Below are 19,394 nucleotides of genomic sequence, written 5' to 3' on the forward strand. Positions count from 1 at the left end.
GTGACTGTATTCCCTGTTGGTGCATGTTTACCTGTCTTATTCCTATCCTCACTAGCACCAACAATGGAGCTCTCACCAGTTGTTTTTGGTAATATATCCTCATTATTGCTAGTGGAGTCCTCTTGTTTGCTATTTCCTGTGGTATTACTAGTTTGCAATATTGGCTTTATCTTGTCCTTGGATACATATCACGTCCCAGTTATCAATGAATGGGACTTCAAGTTCCTTGCAGTACCTGTGTAGCCAGCAATTTATAGCAATTGCCCTTGACATCCATTAATTGCCCACTCCCTCTTTCTTGGCAAGATGCTACATATGACTGGGATCCTTCCCTTTGACCTAAATACTTCTATGGCTGACCTGTACTTATCCAGCAGCTTCTGTCTCCTGCCCTTCCCAAAGCCATTACCCCCAGCACTATGACAGATAATGGGCTTGTTCCCATTACCTGACATATTATCCAACCTGCTGACTATGTCACCAACACAAGCTCGAGGAAGGCACATTCTCTGGCTGATCTTTCTGTCTCTGTTACAAAAAGCACGGTCCATATATCTTACCTGAGAATCTCCTACTATTAAAATATTATTACCTTGATTAGCAGGGGAATCAGTTGTACCTTCAACGTCACTAACCATTGAAGTGCAGTCGTCCTGGAGAACAGAGAATCGATTTCCTACCTTCACATCTTCTCTGTTAACAATCCTTATCTTCCTTCTTCCTGAACTGTAAACCACTTGCCACTTAATGTGTGTGTGTGTGTGTGTGTGTGTGTGTGTGTGTTAAAGCGGCTGTCACTCTCACAAGTGGTGACCATTTCCTCCTTACCAGCTAAATCCTTCTCACACTCACTCCCAAACACATCCAGGCGAAGCTTCAGCCTCCTATTTTCCTCCTGAAGAAGTAGAACCTCCTTCTTGAACACCTCAACCTGAGATTTTAAAACACTACAGCAAGCCTTGGAGCTTGGTAACACCTCACGCAAACTCCCAAGAGCATAGGACGGGTATGACCGCAGGTGGCCACTGTAGATGCCAGGGTGGTACTTTAGTTGAGTGTGTAGATGCCAGGTTGTTATTGTAGTGGAGTGCGTAGATGCCAGGTTGGTATTGTAGTGGAGTGTGCAGATGCCAGGTTGGTATTGTAGTGGAGTTTGTAGATGCCAGGTTGGTATTGTAGTGGAGTGTGTAGATGCCAGGTTGGTATTTAGTGGAGTGTGTAGATACCAGGCTGGTGTTGTAGTGGAGTGTGTAGATTCCAAGTTGGTATTGTAGTGGAGTGCGTAGATGCCAGGTTAGTATTGTAGTGGAGTGTATAGATGCCAGGTTGGTATTGTAGAGGAGTGAGGAGATACAAGGTTGGTATTGAAGTGGAATGTGTAGATGCCAGGTTGGAATTGTAGTGGAGTGTGTAGATGCCACGTTGGTGTTGTAGTTGAGTGTGTAGATGGCAGATTGGTATAGTAGTGGAGTGTGTAGATGGCAGATTGGTATTGAAGTGGAGTGTATAGATGCCTAGTTAATATTGTAGTGGAGTGTGTAGATGCCAGGTTTGTGTTGTAGTGGAATGTGTAGATGCCAGTTTGGTACTGTAGTGGAGTGTGTAGATGCCAGGTTGGTACTGTAGTGGAGGGCGTAGATGCCAGGTTGGTATTGTAGTGGAATGCGTAGATGCCAGGTTGGTATTGTAGTGGAGTGTGCAGATGCCAGGTTGGTACTGTAGTGGAATGTGTAGATGCCAGGTTGGTATTGTAGTGGAGTGTGTGGATGCCAGAGTGGTACTGTAGTGGAGTGTGTAGATGCCATGTTGGTATTGTAGCGGAGTGCGCAGACGCCAGGTTGGTACTGTAGTGGAATGTGTAGATGCCAGGTTGCTATTGTAGTGGAATGTGTAGATGCCAGGTTGGTATTGTAATGGAATGTGTAGATGCCAGGTTGGTATTGCAATGGAGGGTGTAGATGCTAGGTTGGTATTGTAGTGGGATGTGTAGATACCATGTTGGTATTGCAGCGAAGTGTGTAGATGCCAGGTTGGAACTTTAGTTGAGTGTGTAGATGCCAGGTTGGTACTGTAGTGGAGTGCATAGATGCCAGGTTGGTATTGCAGCGAAGTGTGTAGATGCCAGGTTGGAACTTTAGTTGAGTGTGTAGATGCCAGGTTGGTACTGTAGTGGAGTGCATAGATGCCAGGTTGGTATTGTAGTGGAGTGTGCAGATGCCAGGTTGGTATTGTAGTGGAGTTTGTAGATGCCAGGTTGGTATTGCAGTGGAGTATGTAGATGCCAGGTTGGTATTCAGTGGAGGGTGGTGTGTAGATGCCAGGTTGGTATTGTAGTGGAGTGTGTAGATGCCAGGTTGGTATTGTAGTGGAGTGTGTAGATGCCAGGTTGGTATTGTAGTGGAGTGTGTAGATGCCAAGGTTGGTATTGAAGTGGAGTGTAGATGCCAGGTTGGTATTGTAGTGGAGTGTGTAGATGCCAGGTTGGTATTGTAGTGGAGTGTGTAGATGCCAGGTTGGTATTGTAGTGTAGTGTGTAGATGCCAGGTTGGTATTGTAGTGGAGTGTGTAGATGCCAGGTTGGTATTGTAGTGGAGTGTGTAGATGCCAGGTTGGTATTGTAGTGGAGTGTGTAGATGCCAGGTTGGTATTGTAGTGGAGTGTGTAGATGCCAGGTTGGTATTGTAGTGGAGTGTGTAGATGCCAGGTTGGTATTGTAGTGGAGTGTGTAGATGCCAGGTTGGTATTGTAGTGGAGTGTGTAGATGCCAGGTTGGTATTGTAGTGGAGTGTGTAGATGCCAGGTTGGTATTGTAGTGGAGTGTGTAGATGCCAGGTTGGTATTGTAGTGGAGTGTGTAGATGCCAGGTTGGTATTGTAGTGGAATATGTAGATGCCAGGTTGGTATTGTAGTGGAGTGTGTAGATGCCAGGTTGGTAGTGTAGTGGAGTGTGTAGATGCCAGGTTGGTATTGTAGTGGAGTGTGTAGATGCCAGGTTGGTATTGTAGTGGAGTGTGTAGATGCCAGGTTGGTATTGTAGTGGAGTGTGTAGATGCCAGGTTGGTATTGTAATGGAGTGTGTAGATGCCAGGTTGGTATTGTAGTGGAGTGTGTAGATGCCAGGTTGGTATTGTAGTGGAATGTGTAGATGCCAGGTTGGTATTGTAGTGGAGTGTGTAGATGCCAGGTTGGTATTGTAGTGGAGTGTGTAGATGCCAGGTTGGTATTGTAGTGGAGTGTGTAGATGCCAGGTTGGTATTGTAGTGGAGTGTGTAGATGCCAGGTTGGTATTGTAGTGGAGTGTGTAGATGCCATGTTGGTATTGTAGTGGAATGTGTAGATGCCAGGTTGGTATTGTAGTGAAGTGTGTAGATGCCAGGTTGGTTGGTATTGTAGTTGGTATTGTAGTGGAGTGTGTAGATGCCAGGTTGGTATTGTAGTGGAGTGTGTAGATGCCAGGTTGGTATTGTAGTGGAGTGTGTAGATGACAGGTTGGTATTGTAGTGGAGTGTGTAGATGCCAGGTTGGTATTGATAGTGGTATTGTAGTGGAGTGTGTAGATGCCAGGTTGGTATTGTAGTGGAGTGTGTAGATGCCAGGTTGGTATTGTAGTGGAGTGTGTAGATGCCAGGTTGGTATTGTAGTGGAGTGTGTAGATGCCAGGTTGGTATTGTAGTGGAGTGTGTAGATGCCAGGTTGGTATTGTAGTAGTGTGTAGATGCCAGGTTGGTATTGTAGTGGAGTGTGTAGATGCCAGGTTGGTACTGTAGTGGAGTGTGTAGATGCCAGGTTGGTATTGTAGTGGAGTGTGTAGATGCCAGGTTGGTATTGTAGTGGAGTGTGTAGGTTGGTATTGTAGTGGAGTGTGTAGATGCCAGGTTGGTCTTGTAGTGGAGTGTGTAGATGCCAGGTTGGTATTGTAGTGGAGTGTGTAGATGCCAGGTTGGTATTTTAGTGGAGTGTGTAGATGCTAGGTTGGTATTGTAGTGGAGTGTGTAGATGCCAGGTTGGTATTGTAGTGGAGTGTGTAGATGCTAGGCTGGTATTGTAGTGGAGTGTGCAGATGCCAGGTTGGTATTGTATTGGAATGTACAGATGCCAGGTTGGTATTGTAGTGGAGTGTGTAGATGCCAGGTTGGTATTTTAGTGGAGTGTGTAGATGCCAGGTTGGTATTGTAGTGGAGTGTGTAGATGCCAGGTTGGTATTGTAGTGGAGTGTGTAGATGCAGGTTGGTATTGGAGTGTGTAGATGCCAGGTTGGTATTGTAGTGGAGTGTGTAGATGCCAGGTTGGTATTGTAGTGGAGTGTGTAGATGCCAGGTTGGTATTGTAGTGGAGTGTGTAGATGCCAGGTTGGTATTGTAGTGGAGTGTGTAGATGCCAGGTTGGTATTGTAGTGGAGTGTGTAGATGCCAGGTTGGTATTGTAGTGGAATGTTTAGATGCCAGGTTGGTATTGTAGTGGAGTGTGTAGATGCTAGGTTGGTATTGTAGTGGAGTGTGTAGATGCCAGGTTGGTATTGTAGTGGAGTGTGTAGATGCCAGGTTGGTATTGTAGTGGAGTGTGTAGATGCCAGGTTGGTATTGTAGTGGAGTGTGTAGATGCCAGGTTGGTATTGTAGTGGAGTGTGTAGATGCCAGGTTGGTATTGTAGTGGAATGTGTAGATGCCAGGTTGGTATTGTAGTGGAGTGTGTAGATGCCAGGTTGGTATTGTAGTGGAGTGTGTAGATGCCAGTTTGGTATTGTAGTGGAGTGTGTAGATGCCAGGTTGGTATTGTAGTGAAGTGTGTAGATGCCAGGTTGGTATTGTAGTGGAGTGTGTAGATGCCAGGTTGGTATTGTAGTGGAGTGTGTAGATGCCAGGTTGGTATTGTAGTGGAGTGTGTAGATGCCAGGTTGGTATTGTAGTGAAGTGTGTAGATGCCAGGTTGGTATTGTAGTGAAGTGTGTAGATGCCAGGTTGGTATTGTAGTGGAGTGTGTAGATGCCAGGTTGGTATTGTAGTGGAGTGTGTAGATGCCAGGTTGGTATTGTAGTGGAGTGTGTAGATGCTAGGTTGGTATTGTAGTGGAGTGTGTAGATGCCAGGTTGGTATTGTAGTGGAGTGTGTAGATGCCAGGTTGGTATTGTAGTGGAGTGTGTAGATGCCAGGTTGGTATTGTAGTGGAGTGTGTAGATGCCAGGTTGGTATTGTAGTGAAGTGTGTAGATGCCAGGTTGGTATTGTAGTGGAGTGTGTAGAGGCCAGGTTGGTATTGTAGTGGAATGTGTAGATGTCAGGTTGGTATTGTAATGGAGTGTGTTGATGCTACATTGGTATTGTAGTGGAGTGTGTAGATGCCTGGTTGGTATTGTAGTGGAATGTGTAGATGCCAGGTTGGTATTGTAGTGGAATGTTTAGATGCCAGGTTGGTATTGTAGTGGAGTGTGTAGATGCTAGGTTGGTATTGTAGTGGAGTGTGTAGATGCTAGGTTGATATTGTAGTGGAATATGTAGATGCCAGGTTGGTATTGTAATGGAGTGTGTAGATGCCAGGTTGGTATTGCAATTGAGTGTGTAGATGCCAGGTTGGTATTGCAGTGGAATATGTAGATGCCAGGTTGGTATTGTAATGGAGTGTGTAGATGACAGGTTGTTATTTCAATGGAGTGTTTAGATGTCTGGTTGGTATTGTAGTGAAGTTTGTAGATGCCAGGTTGGTATTTTAGTAGAATGTGTAGATGCCCGGTTGGTATTGTAGTGAAGTGTGTAGATGCCAGGTTGGTATTGTAGTGGAATGTATTCACCTATATGTACTCACCTATATGTGGTTGCAGGGGTCGATTCATAGCTCCTGGCCCCGCCTCTTCACTGGTCGATACTAATTCACTCTCTCCCTGCTCCGTGATTTTTGTCATACCTCGTCTTAAAGCTATTTATGGAACTTGCTTCCACTACTTCGCTCTCCAGATTATTCCAGTTCGTTACAACTCTAAACCTAAAGAAATATTTCCTATCATTCCTATGACTCATCTGGGTTTTCAGTTTCCAATTGTGTCCCCGTTTTTCTGTATCCCATCTCTGAAACATTCGATCCTTGTCCACGTTGTCAATGCCTCTTAGTATTTTATATGTTGTTATCATGTCCCCTCTATCCCTCCTATCCTCTAGTGTCATCAGGTTCAGTTCCCTTAACATCTTCTCATAAGACATACCCCTCAGTTCCGGGACTATTCGTGTTACAAATTTTTGCACTTTCTCCACTTTCTTGACGTGTTTGACTAAGTGAGGGTTCCATAATGACGCTGCATATTCCAGTATAGGCCTTACGTACAATGTGTACAATGTCGTGAATGACTCCTTACTCAGATGTCTAAACGCCAATCTCAGGTTTGCCAATCTCCCATATGCTGCAGCAGTTATTTGATTGATGTGTGCCTCAGGGGACATGTTCGTTATAATTCTTACCCCAAGATCCTTTATTTTAACTGACGTTTGCAGCTATTGGTTTCCTAACCTGTACTCCATCTGCGGTCTTCTGTGTCCTTCCCAAATCTTCATGACCTTACACTTACTGGGGTTAAACTCCAGGAGCCATTTGTCGGACCATACTTGTAGTTTGTCCAGATCCCCTTGTAATTTTAACTGATCCTCTCCCACTTGTATTCTCCTCATCAGTTTCACATCATCAGCGAACAGTGACACTTCTGAATTTATTCCTTCCACCATGTCATTCACATATACAAGAAACAGCACCGGGCCTAGGACTGAACCTTATAGAACCCCACTCGACACATTCGCCCACTCCGACACTTCAGCACGTACCAACACACGTTGTTTCCTTCCTGTCAGGTATTCCCTGATCCATTGCAGTACTTTCCCCTTTATTCCTGCCTGCTCCTCTAACTTTTGCACCAGTCTCTTGTGTGGTACTGTGTCTAAAGCCTTCTTGCAATCTAAAAAGATGCAATCTACCCATCTCTTTCTTTCCTTTCTTACTTCTGTTATATTATCTTAGAACTTAAGTAAATTTGTGACACAGGATTTCCAATCTCTGAAGCCATGCTGACTATCATGTATTAGCCCAATCTTTTCAATGTGTTCACCTACTTTTCTCCTGATAATCTTTTCCATGACTTTACATACTATACAAGTCAGTGACACAGGTCTGTAGTTTAATGCTACCTGTGTGTCCCCTTTCTTAAAAATTGGAACTACATGTGCTGTCTTCCACGCCTCAGGCAACTGCCCTGTTTCGATAGATTTACTGAAGATTGCTGCTAATGGCACACACAGTTCCTTTGCTCCCTCTCTCAGTATCCATGGAGATATGTTATCTGGGCCCACCGCCTTTTAGGTATCGAGTTCGTCTAGCAGTTTTTTCACCTCTACCTTGATTATGTGTATTGTGTCCAGCGCCTGCTGGTGCACCCTACCTCCACAGTTTACTGAAAACATTCCTGACTCTATTGTGAATACTTCTCTAAATCTTTTGTTTAGTTCATCACATACTTCTTGGTCACTCTTCGTGAGCTCCCCTCCTTCTTTCCTCAGCCTGATTACCTGGTCCTTGACTGTTGTTTTTCTCCTAATGTGACTGTATAACAGCTTTGGTTCAGATTTGGCTTTTGATGCTATGTCGTTCTCGTATTGCCTCTGGGCCTCTCTCCTTATCCTTGCATATTCGTTTCTGGTTCTTCTGCTCAGCTCCTTGTTTTCTTGAGTCCTTTGCCTTCTATACCTTTTTCATGCTTGTCTCTTTAAATCTCAAAGTGGTATAGACTGATTTTACTCCACTGTTTTGTTCTTGATCCAAGGAATTAGACTTAACCTTATCTTGGTTGAATTAAATCTACATGCCTCACATATCATATGTGATGTTTTACACGCACTGGTTTAGCGCTTTCCTCTCAATAAAAATTCCTTGTTGAGTAGGTAAACACTTCGTTGGAATCTATGTAATAACTGGAGGATGCATCTTCTTCTCTGCTTGAAACTTTTAGTGCTGGTGTGTTTCCCTCATTGGAAACTTTGACTTGATTGTAGGTTGTGTAAGTTTTGATGTGCATATTGTATTAATCAAATTGTTTTCTGTGGAAGAACTGAAGAATGTCTCTTCTACTCACATATAAATCGTAATGTTAGACTATATTACATTACCCTAAATTAAAAAGCCACCATGATGTTTATTTAATAAATCTTACCTAATTAATTTCAGGCATTCTTTCATAATAAACCTTAAGTGCTGGTAAATCTTACATATAAAAAAGTTTAGGTTAATTTTTGGATTGTATTGCTCCCAGTTTACGTTTTATATTGAAACTCGGGAAGTTGAAAAGTCGATTTTCATGCGATAATTTCTGAATGGGTCATCTTGCAGCCTTCATTCTTTAGAGCTAATTATATACCTTGATAATACAAATTATAATTGGTTTCAAACTTAATGTGCTGGTGTATTTTAGGATATTCGTCCCTCTGAAATGAAAGAATTCCTCTCTACACAAATAACCTGTACATAGAAGAGAGGAGCTTACTACGACGTTTCGGTCCGACTTGAACCATTTAAAAAGTCACACTAATGAAAAGGAGAGAGAGAGGGGTATATATAGGCAGGAGGTGGTGGTAGTAGTAGTATTAGTCGAGGTAGAAGGTAGTACTGGTAGTGGAGGAGGTAGTAAGAAGGAGGAGCAAATACCCAAGGCAGAAGAAAGACAACCCAAGGGAGAAAAAGGAAAGAGGAAAGGGGAAGAGGGAGAAGAAGAAAATGGTGGAATCAGGTTAAGTCACAGGGGTTCTAAAGATTGGAACAGTTTACAATGTAGTGGGAGAGGAAGATATCTACAGAGACGAAGCCAGGACTAAGGTTCATACAAAGAAAGTTGTGTATTAGGGAAGATTCAACCAGACGGCGACTGTTAAAGTTAGAAGTAGGGAAGAGTTTTAGCAGAAGACCAATCAATAGGATGACTGTGATCTCTGACGTGACAGAAAAGAGCACTATTACTGTCGGCAAGACTTACACTACTTTTGTGCTCCCTGAGTCTGGCAGAAAGAGATCGGCCAGTTTCTCTAAAGTATTGAAGAGGACACGAGGAACAAGAAATAGAGTAGACACCAGTCGCACCTGTAGATTGAGGAGAGGTATGAACGAGATTAGCGCGAAGAGTGTTAATCTTGCAGAAAGTAAGTTTTAAGTAAATGGTCCAAGTCGGACCGAAACGTCGTCGTAAGCTCCTCTCTTCTATGTGCGGGTTATTTGTGTATCGTTCCAGTCCAGTAATGTGCCTTTTTTGTTATTTATGGACCCCACAGTTAAGCGTCTTATTCTTTCCAACTTTATTAATGTTCTTCCTTCTTTTAAACCCTCTTTAGTTCTTCTGAGGCTGCTCTTATTGCTACCAGGTGTCGTAAGAATCAGCTTCACTTCCTACGTGACAGTCTTGCTGAACAAGGTCTGCCCCATTCCTTCTCCCATTTCCTGAAACCCAACCCACTGGAAACTCCCTTTCTTAATCATGCCAGTCTCCTACTTCAACAGTTCATTTTTTCTACTAAGTCTCAGGATGAAGATGTCTTCTTTACTCTTGGTCAGCGTCAACGTGTTCTCTTTGCGTCTTTTCCACAAGATCTCTGTAACCTTCTCTAAACTATTGCTTTTGACACTGCTCGCCTGAGTTCACAAATTCACTATTCTAAACTAAAAATAAACTTCAACGTCTCTTTTCTTCCTGTATTCTGTCTCACTCTCTCAATATGAGCTTGAACTTCTTGGTTTTGGTCTTTCTTTTGCCACTTCACCTGCCTCTCGCGAATTGCTTAAAAACACAAATATGTTGCAACAAAGGAAAGATAGTTTTAGCCGAGAGATCACTGAATTAGAGCAAAACTCCGGATGTCATACTTAACACAAGAAATCGAAAGGGAACAAAGGGCCATACTAGATGTTGAAAGAAACATAAGATATTTCTGTTCCTAAACAAAATCCAAGCTAAGAACTACCTGTTGAATTGGACCATTATTGAGAGGAGATTGGTATACTGACGACGAACAGGAAATTAGTGAAATCCTAAGAGAACAGTATGAGTCGGTGTTCAGCAACCCACTAAATGACAGCAAGATAGAAAATGCAAAAATATTTTTCACTCCAGCAGTTGGCAGCGCAGACAAACTAACTGACATTACTACAAATCCCATAACTTTTGAAAAAAAAAATGGATAACATGCCCATTCACTCAGCACCTGGACATGATTCATGGAATGCCTGTTTATAAAGAAGTGCAAAGTACCACTAGCACGAACCCTCAGTATTCTTTGGAGAACGTGCTTAGATTTTACGGTGTCCCGTGGCCTGATCCCTAAAGTTCTAGCTTCACAAAGCGAGGGCCTGCTTTCGATTCCCAGCGAGGGTAGAAACATTGGGCGTGTTTCTTTACAGCGGTTGTCTGTGTTCACCCACAGTAAAATGGATACCTAGGAGTTAGTTGACTGGTGTGGGTCGCATCCTGGGACAAGAACCTAATTTGCTCGAAATGCTCTGCATAATAAGCAGCTTTCTATATAGTAGTATTTCATTGATGTCAGCTTGGCCTGTAGTCCATGTACATATACTTGTAGTAAATAAAGATATATTATCTAGGTGATATACCAGAGGCCTACTACCTTTGCATAAGGGAGGTAGTAGAGCACTAGCTAAAAATTACAGACCTGTTGTACTAACGTCTCACATAAAAAATCTTCGAAAGAGTGATGAGACGGCAGATTACAATTTTCATGCACCAGCACAACTAACATAACCAGAACCAGCATGGTTTTAGAGCAGGACGATCATGCCTGTCACAGCTGCTGAACCATTATAACAGAATTACGTAGGCATTGGAAGACGACCAAAACGCAGATGCGATTTACTCAGATTTTGCAAAGGCGTTTGTTTGACAAATGCGATCATGGGATGATAGCTCAAATGAGGGCCATGGGCATTATAGGAAAGGTAGGAAGATGGATTTTCGGTTTCTTAACACACCGATCACAAAAAGTAGTAGTAAACAGAGCAAGATCTAGCATCAGCGAGGTAGAAAACTCAGCACCCCAAGACACTGTCCTGGCACCTCTGCTGTTTCTCATCCTCAAAGCAGAGACAGATAAAAACACCCATCACACTTTTGTATCATCATTTGCAAATGACAATAAAATAAGCACGAAAGTCACTACGGTAGAGGACACTGAAAAATTACAGGAAGACACAAGCAAGATTTTCTAGTGGGTAGTGGAGAACAGCATGACATTCAATGGTGATTGATAAGTTCCAGTTGCCAAGGTGTTGCAAGAGTATCTTATTCATCATGACAATAAAGATACCAAGGTGTTGCAAGAGTATCTTATTCATCATGACAATAAAGATACCAAGGTGTTGCAAGAGTATCTTATTCATCATGACAATAAAGATACCAAGGTGTTGCAAGAGTATCTTATTCATCATGACAATAAAGTTACCAAGGTGTTGCATGAGTATCTTATTCATCATGACAATAAAGATACCAAGGTGTTGCAAGAGTATCTTATTCATCATGACAATAAAGATACCAAGGTGTTGCATGAGTATCTTATTCATCATGACAATAAAGATACCAAGGTGTTGCAAGAGTATCTTAGTCATCATGACAATAAAGATACCAAGGTGTTGCAAGAGTATCTTATTCATCATGGCAATAAAGATACCAAGATGTTGCAAGAGTATCTTATTCATCATGACAATAAAGATACCAAGGTGTTGCAAGAGTATCTTATTCATCATAACAATAAAGATACCAAGGTGTTGCAAGAGTAGGCCTGTACATTGCAGAGTCACTTGTTTGCACAGAACTGCTTAACGCCTCAAATGATGTAGTGGAAGTTTTAGCACTAAAGGTCGAGAACCAAAACCTAGTCATTATGGTAGTCTACAAGCCTCCGGATGCAACATCCCAGCAATTCCAGGAACAGCTGTTAAAAATTGACCACTGTCTGGAAAATCTTCCAGCTCCTGCACCCAACATCTTGATCCTGGGGGATTTCAACTTAAGGCACCTAAAATGGAGAAATATAGCAAATAATATTGTTGCAGTAATAACACCAGGAGGCAGCTCTGATGAAAATTCACACTCACACGAGCTTTTAAATCTATGCACAAAATTCAATTTAAACCAGCAAATAATAGAGCCTACTAGACTGGAGAATACACTAGACCTCATCTTCACTAACAATGATGATCTGATACGATATGTCACCATATCAAAAACAATATACTCAGATCACAACATAATTGATGTTCAGACATGTATGCGCGGAGCCCCAGACCAACAAAATGAGATTAGTCACGAGGGAGCATTCACCAAATTCAATTACAATAACAAAAACATAAAGTGGGACTAAGTAAGCCAAGTCCTAACCGATATAAGCTGGGAAGATATACTAAGCAACACAGACCCCAACTTATACCTAGAACAGATTTACTTGGTGGCACTCGATGTATGCTTATTCCTCTAAGAAAAAGGAGGAGTAGATGTAAAATAGAATAAGACAGGCGCTCCCTTTACAGGCGACGGAAAAGAATAACAGAGCGGCTAAAAGAGGTCAATATATATGAAATGCGTAGGGAGACACTGGTCAGAGAAATAGCAAGCATCGAACTTAAGCTAAAGGAATCTTATAGGAGTCAGGAATCGCGGGAAGAACTAAAAGCCATAAATGAAATCGAAAGAAACCCAAAGTATTTCTTCTCCTATGCCAAATCAAAGTCGAGAACAACGTCCAGTATTGGGCCCCTACTTAAACAAGATGGGTCCTACACAGATGACAGCAAGGAAATGAGTGAGCTACTCAAGTCCCAATATGACTCAGTTTTTAGCAAGCCGTTAACCAGACTGAGAGTCGAAGATCAAAATGATTTTTTTATGAGAGAGAAACAGAATTTGGTTAACACAAGCCTATCCGATGTTATCCTGACGCCAAATGACTTCGAACAGGCGATAAATGACATGCCCATGTACTCTGCCCCAGGGCCAGACTCATGGAACTCCGTGTTCATCAAGAACTGCAAGAAGCCCCTATCACGAGCCTTTTCCATCCTATGAAGAGAGAGCATAGACACAGGGGTCGTCCCACAGTTACTAAAAACAACAGACATAGCCCCACTCCACAAATGGGGCAGTAAAGCAACAGCAAAGAACTGCAGACCGATAGCTCTAACATCCATATCATAAAAATCTTTGAAAGGGTCCTAAGAAGCAAGATCACCACCCGTCTAGAAACCCATCAGTTACACAACCCAGGGCAACATGGGTTTAGAACAGGTCGCTCCTGTCTGTCTCAACTATTGGATCACTACGACAAGGTCCTAGATGCACTAGAAGACAAAAAGAATGCAGATGTAATCAGGGCTGGATTACCGCATAGGCAAACTAGGCATTTGCCTAGGGCCCCCCCCGCGGTCCAAGGGGTTCAGGGGCTCATCCAAGACTGCACACATGGTGCAAGTGCAAAGGGGTCCCTACCTAAAAAGTTCAAGTGTTTGGAAAGTAAAATTTATTTTTAAAAATTAATCAAAACAAAAGTAAATAATGAAATAAAATTAAATAAACCTAACCATAGATGGCAACACTAAACACGCCTTTGTTTACATCAGAACAGCTGTGTTTTCTCGCTAATGGGTGAGTATGGGATATTCCTCTCCAATTTTCTGTAGCTTTTGTGATTTGATAGTCTTATGCATGATGCAATGATAACAATAATGGTCAGTGATTTATAAAGGAATAATAGTGCTGTAGTGGTTATGCTGAATATAATAGGTACATGATGTCACTACTTTAATAGCCTAATCTAGTAATACTATGCTGTCTTGAGTTTATTCTCTTTAAAATGCATGATTTAACAAGATAGTTATAATGGCTGTTGGTAAATGGTTTTGGTTGTCTTGATGTACTTTCCCTACTAAATTTAATCTAAATAGCCAAAATGCATTTAATTAGACCTTAAACAGGCTCACACCGACCAAGCTGGAAGGGGTCGCTTCGCTTACCCGTAACTCAAAGGGGCCCCGCCAATCTGGATAGCCTAGGGCCCGGAGACTTCTTAATCTGGTCCTGGATGTAAAATATGCAGACTTTGCAAAAGCCTTCGAAAAGTGTGACCATGGCGTAATAGCGCACAAAATGTGTGCTAAAGAAATAAGAGGAAAAGTCGGTCGATAGATGTATAATTTCCTCACTAACAGAACACAGAGAGTAGTCGTCAACAGAGTAAAGTCCGAGGCAGCTACGGTGAAAAGCTCTGTTCCACAAGGCACAGTACTCACTCCCATCTTGTTCCTCATCCTCATATCCGACATAGACAAGGATGTCAGCCACAGCACCGTGTCTTCCTTAGCAGATGACACCCGAATCTGCATGACAGTGTCTTCCATTGCAGACACTGCAAGGCTCCAGGCGGACATCAACCAAATCTTTCAGTGGGCTGCAGAAAACAATATGATGTTGAACGATGAGAAATTTCAATTACTCAGATATGGTAAACAAGAGGAAATTAAATCTTCAACAGAGTACAAAATAAATTCTGGCCACAAAATAGAGCGAAACACCAACGTCGAAGACCTGGGAGTGATCATGTCGAGAATCTCACATTCAAGGACCATAACATTGTATCAATCGCCTCTGCTAGAAAAATGACAGGATGGATAATGAGAACCTTCAAAACTAGGGAGGCCAAGCCCACGATGACACTCTTCAGGTAACTTGTTCTATCTAGGCTGGAATATTGCCACACACTAACAGCACCTTTCAAGGCAGGTGAAATTGCTGACCTAGAAAATGTACAGAGAACCTTCATGGCGCGCATAACGGAGATAAAACACCTCAATTACTGGGAACGCTTGAGGTTCCTAAACCTGTATTCCCTGGAACGCAGGCGGGAGAGATACATGATTATATACACCTGGAAAATCCTAGAGGGACTAGTACCGAACTTGCACACGAAAATCACTCACTACGAAAGCAAAAGACTTGGCAGACGATGCAACATCCCCCCAATGAAAACCAGTGGTGTCACTAGCACGTTAAGAGACCATACAATAAGTGTCAGGGGCCCGAGACTGTTCAACTGCCTCCCAGCATACATAAGGGGGATTACCAACAGACCCCTGGCAGTCTTCAAGCTGGCACTGGACAAGCACCTAAAGTCGGTTCCTGACCAGCCGGGCTGTGGCTCGTACGTTGATTTGCGTGTAGCCAGCAGTAACAGCCTGGTTGATCAGGCTCTGATTCACCCGGAGGCCTGGTCACAGACCGGGCCGCGGGGGGGTTGACCCCCGGAACTCTCTCCACGTAAACTCCAGGTATTCATCATGACAATAAAGGATGTACTGCATGAGTATCTTATTCATCATGAAAATAAAGATACCAAGGTGTTGCAAGAGTATCTTATTCATCATGACAATAAAGATACCAAGGTGTTGCAAGAGTATCTTATTCATCATGACAATAAAGATACCAAGGTGTTGCAAGAGTATCTTATTCATCAAGACAATAAAGATACCAAGGTGTTGCAAGAGTATCTTATTCATCATGACAATAAAGATACCAAGGTGTTGCAAGAGTATCTTATTCATCAAGACAATAAAGATACCAAGGTGTTGCAAGAGTATCTTATTCATCATGACAATAAAGATACCAAGGTACTGCATGAGTATCTTATTCATCATGAAAATAAAGATACCAAGGTGATGCAAGAGTATCTTATTCATCATGACAATAAAAATACCAAGGTGTTGCAAGAGTATCTTATTCATCAAGACAATAAAGATACCAAGGTGTTGCAAGAGTATCTTATTCATCATGACAATAAAGATACCAAGGTGTTGCAAGAGTATCTTATTCATCATGACAATAAAGATACCAAGGTGTTGCAAGAGTATCTTATTCATCATGACAATAAAGATACCAAGGTGTTGCAAGAGTATCTTATTCATCATGACAATAAAGATACCAAGATGTTGCAAGAGTATCTTATTCATCATGACAATAAAGATACCAAGATGTTGCAAGAGTATCTTAGTCATCATGACAATAAAGATATTCATCATGACAATAAAGATACCAAGGTACTGCATGAGTATCTTATTCATCAAGACAATAAAGATACTAAGGCACTGCATGAGTATCTTATTCATCATGACAATAAAGATACCAAGGTGGTGCAAGAGTATCTTATTCATCAAGACAATAAAGATACCAAGGTGTTGCAAGAGTATCTTATTCATCATGACAATAAAGATACCAAGGTACTGCATGAGTATCTTATTCATCATGACAATAAAGATACCAAGGTGTTGCATGAGTATCTTATTCATCATGACAATAAAGATACCAAGGTGCAAGAGTATCTTATTCATCATGACAATAAAGACTGCATGAGTATCTTATTCATCATGACAATAAAGATACCAAGGTGCACTGCATGAGTATGTTATTCATCATGACAATAAAGATACCAAGGTGATGCAAGAGTATCTTATTCATCATGACAATAAAGATACCAAGATGTTGCAAGAGTATCTTATTCATCATGACAATAAAGATACCAAGATGTTGCAAGAGTATCTTATTCATCATGACAATAAAGATACCAAGGCACTGCATGAGTATCTTATTCATCAAGACAATAAAGATACCAAGGTTCTGCATGAGTATCTTATTCATCAGACTGATGGTGTTAAGTTTTAATAATGTATTAACTATTTTCACAGCTTGAACTCTTCATAATAATGACTGTACAATAAACAGTCATATTCGTATGTTTTAACAAATATTTTTTTTTCATATTTTCCTCATCAACTTTTTCAGTGTAATGAAGATCAGTGAAAAATATTTTTCTATGTCAATCCTTAAAAAATTGTAACATGTACTTATTTTTGTTCGAACTTAACACTAAATACATTATTTTTTGACAGCTAAAGAACGTACAGTGTGTTTTATTTATTTCAGGAAGCATGATGTTTGTAGGTGCCTTGCTGGGGTCACTGACTGTCAGTGTACCGATGGTGAAGTTGGGCCAGAGAGTGACACTCTTGTTATCTCTTCCCATATCCCTCGCCAGCTGGATTATCTTGGCCACAGCACCCACAAACTGGGTCGTCCTGCTAGTTCGCTTCTTCCAAGGCATCACGACGAGCTATATAACAAATTCTTCCTCGACTTACGTGGCAGAGCTTTCACACTGTAAAATAAGAGGGCGACTAATGTCTACTCTTAATCTCTCGCGTCAGATTGGCATTCTTCTGGTATATGCTCTAGGCAGTTCAAACCTGACTTGGCGGATAGTAGCATTAACATGTGGTTTTGTCAACACTGTAATTCCTTTTGTTTGTCTGCTATATTTACCTAACTCCCCTCGCTGGCTGGCCACACAAGGCTACATGGACAGAGCTCACAAATCCTTGTTGTTCTTTCGGGGACCAAACTATGATGTCAACAAAGAAATGCAAGACATTAGAGATGAGCTTGAGAAGACGACTAATGGTGGTGGTAATATATTAGACCAGCTGCGACAAATTAGAATTCCATTAATATTAAAATATCTTATTATCATGTCTGTAGTTCTTTTTTCTGTACATTTCTGTGGAATAACAGTGATACCAATATACACCGTAGTCATTATAAATATTGCAGATATAAGCATGAGTTCATATTTTTGTGCAGTATTAATTGGAATTATTCGGGTCTTAGGAACGTTCTTTTTCATATGTATAATTGACCGCATCGATCGAAAACCATTATTTGCAACACCTTACATTATATGTAGCTTGTGCATGATAGGACTTGGTGTATACTTCTTTGACCAAGTTCACGACAGAAGTTTCCATGAACAAAATTGGTTACCAATCGTCTGCTTAGCTGTCTATTCATTTTTCTCTGTTTCCCCAGTTATATGTATACTTCAAAGTGAATTATTTCCAAGTTCCGTTCGTTCTACTGTTGTTCCTATTTTAAACACAATGTTTTTCTTTGGGGCATTCACAGCCTCACAGTCGTTCCCTTACATAGTGGCAGCGTTCGGAAGTTATGGGGCGTTTTGGATTTTTTCTGGATGTGGCGTCCTCCTCGCTGTTCTTGTGGCTGTTACCATCCCCGAGACTCGAGGAAAAACACTGGAAGAAATAACAGAGTTGCAAATTGCAAGGAGTTGAAGAACTAAGATGAAGGAAGTACTTAGTGGAGAGAATGCTGGAAGATGATGCTTTGTGTAGTATGAAGTAAATACTGGAGGGAAAAAGGGTTGATGCCAGGAAAAAAAAAGTAGAATACAGGAGAAAAGAGAAGATAAAAGTGAGAAGCGAAAAGGCGTGAATAGAAGAGGCGAGAGGTAAGGCAAGAGACGAGTAGAAGCAAGAAGAGAGAATTTTTTTCGTTGTGAGTGTGTGCATGCGTGTACTCTATTTGTACGCACCTGTTTGTGGTTGCAGGGGTGAGGTCACAGCTCCTGGCCATGCCTTTTCGCTGGTCGTTACTAAGTCCAAACTCTGCCTTCTCCAATCTTGTATGCAGGACTGTATCAAAAGCCTTGTTACAGTTCAAGAATATGCAGTTTACCTGCCCCTCTCTCTCCTATCTCACTTCTGTCACATTGTCATAAAACTCCGGAAGGTTTGTGACACAGGATTTCTCTTTCCTGAAACCATGCTGTTAATCGTATACAAACTCATTCCTTTCCAGACACTCTACTACTCTTTTCATGATCTTCTCCTTGACTTTACATACTATACATGTCAGTGAAACTGGCTCCTTAATTATGAATACATATTCACTTCTGGTTCTTTGACTGATCTCGTTATTTTCCTGCATCCTTTGTCTTATATGCTTTTTTTCATTCTCTAGAGCACTTAGGTTTGGCCTCTCTATAACTTTGGGCGAACCAAGGACTCGTTCTGGTATTTTCATCGTTTCAGTTACCCTCGGGTACGAGACTCTCCTACGCCTCCTTGCATTTTGTGGTCATGTATTCCATCATTTCATTTACTGTTTTACCCACCAGTTCTCTTTCCCATTGTTCTTCATACAGGAAATTCCTCTTCCATGTGCATTCCCCTCATTTATAGTTTTCTCTTTTCCTGTCCTTCTCATGCTGCTTCTCTCTCCACTTTTAGCTCTACAATGTATTCGAAGCTCAGGACCACATGATTGCTAGATTCGAGGCACCCTCCATAAGTGATATCCGATCTACTCAAGCTGAATATGAGGTCCAGCCTTGCTGGTTCATCCTCTCCTCTCTCTCTGGTAGTGTCCAAATATGTTGATGCATCAAGCTTTCCAGTAATACCTCCATCATCTTAGCCCTCCACGTTTCATGGCCCTCATACGACTCCAAGTTTTCCCAGTCAGTTTCCTTGCGA

General features: G+C 41.7%; 1 protein-coding gene across 1 annotated transcript in view; it reads left to right on the forward strand.

Annotated features, from left to right (window-relative positions):
- The window catches only part of LOC138855120 (uncharacterized), a 205,992-nt gene extending 188,283 nt beyond the window's left edge, over window positions 1-17,709 (forward strand). Inside the window, exons 3-4 of the mRNA XM_070102490.1 lie at window positions 16,990-17,285; window positions 17,704-17,709. Coding sequence (XP_069958591.1) covers window positions 16,990-17,285; window positions 17,704-17,709 — 302 coding nt within the window. The remainder of the gene's footprint in view (window positions 1-16,989; window positions 17,286-17,703) is intronic.
- The last annotated feature ends 1,685 nt before the right edge of the window (window positions 17,710-19,394 follow it).

Source organism: Cherax quadricarinatus, chromosome 81 (assembly GCF_038502225.1).
Source record: "Cherax quadricarinatus isolate ZL_2023a chromosome 81, ASM3850222v1, whole genome shotgun sequence".
Classification (NCBI taxonomy): Eukaryota; Metazoa; Arthropoda; class Malacostraca; order Decapoda; family Parastacidae; genus Cherax; species Cherax quadricarinatus.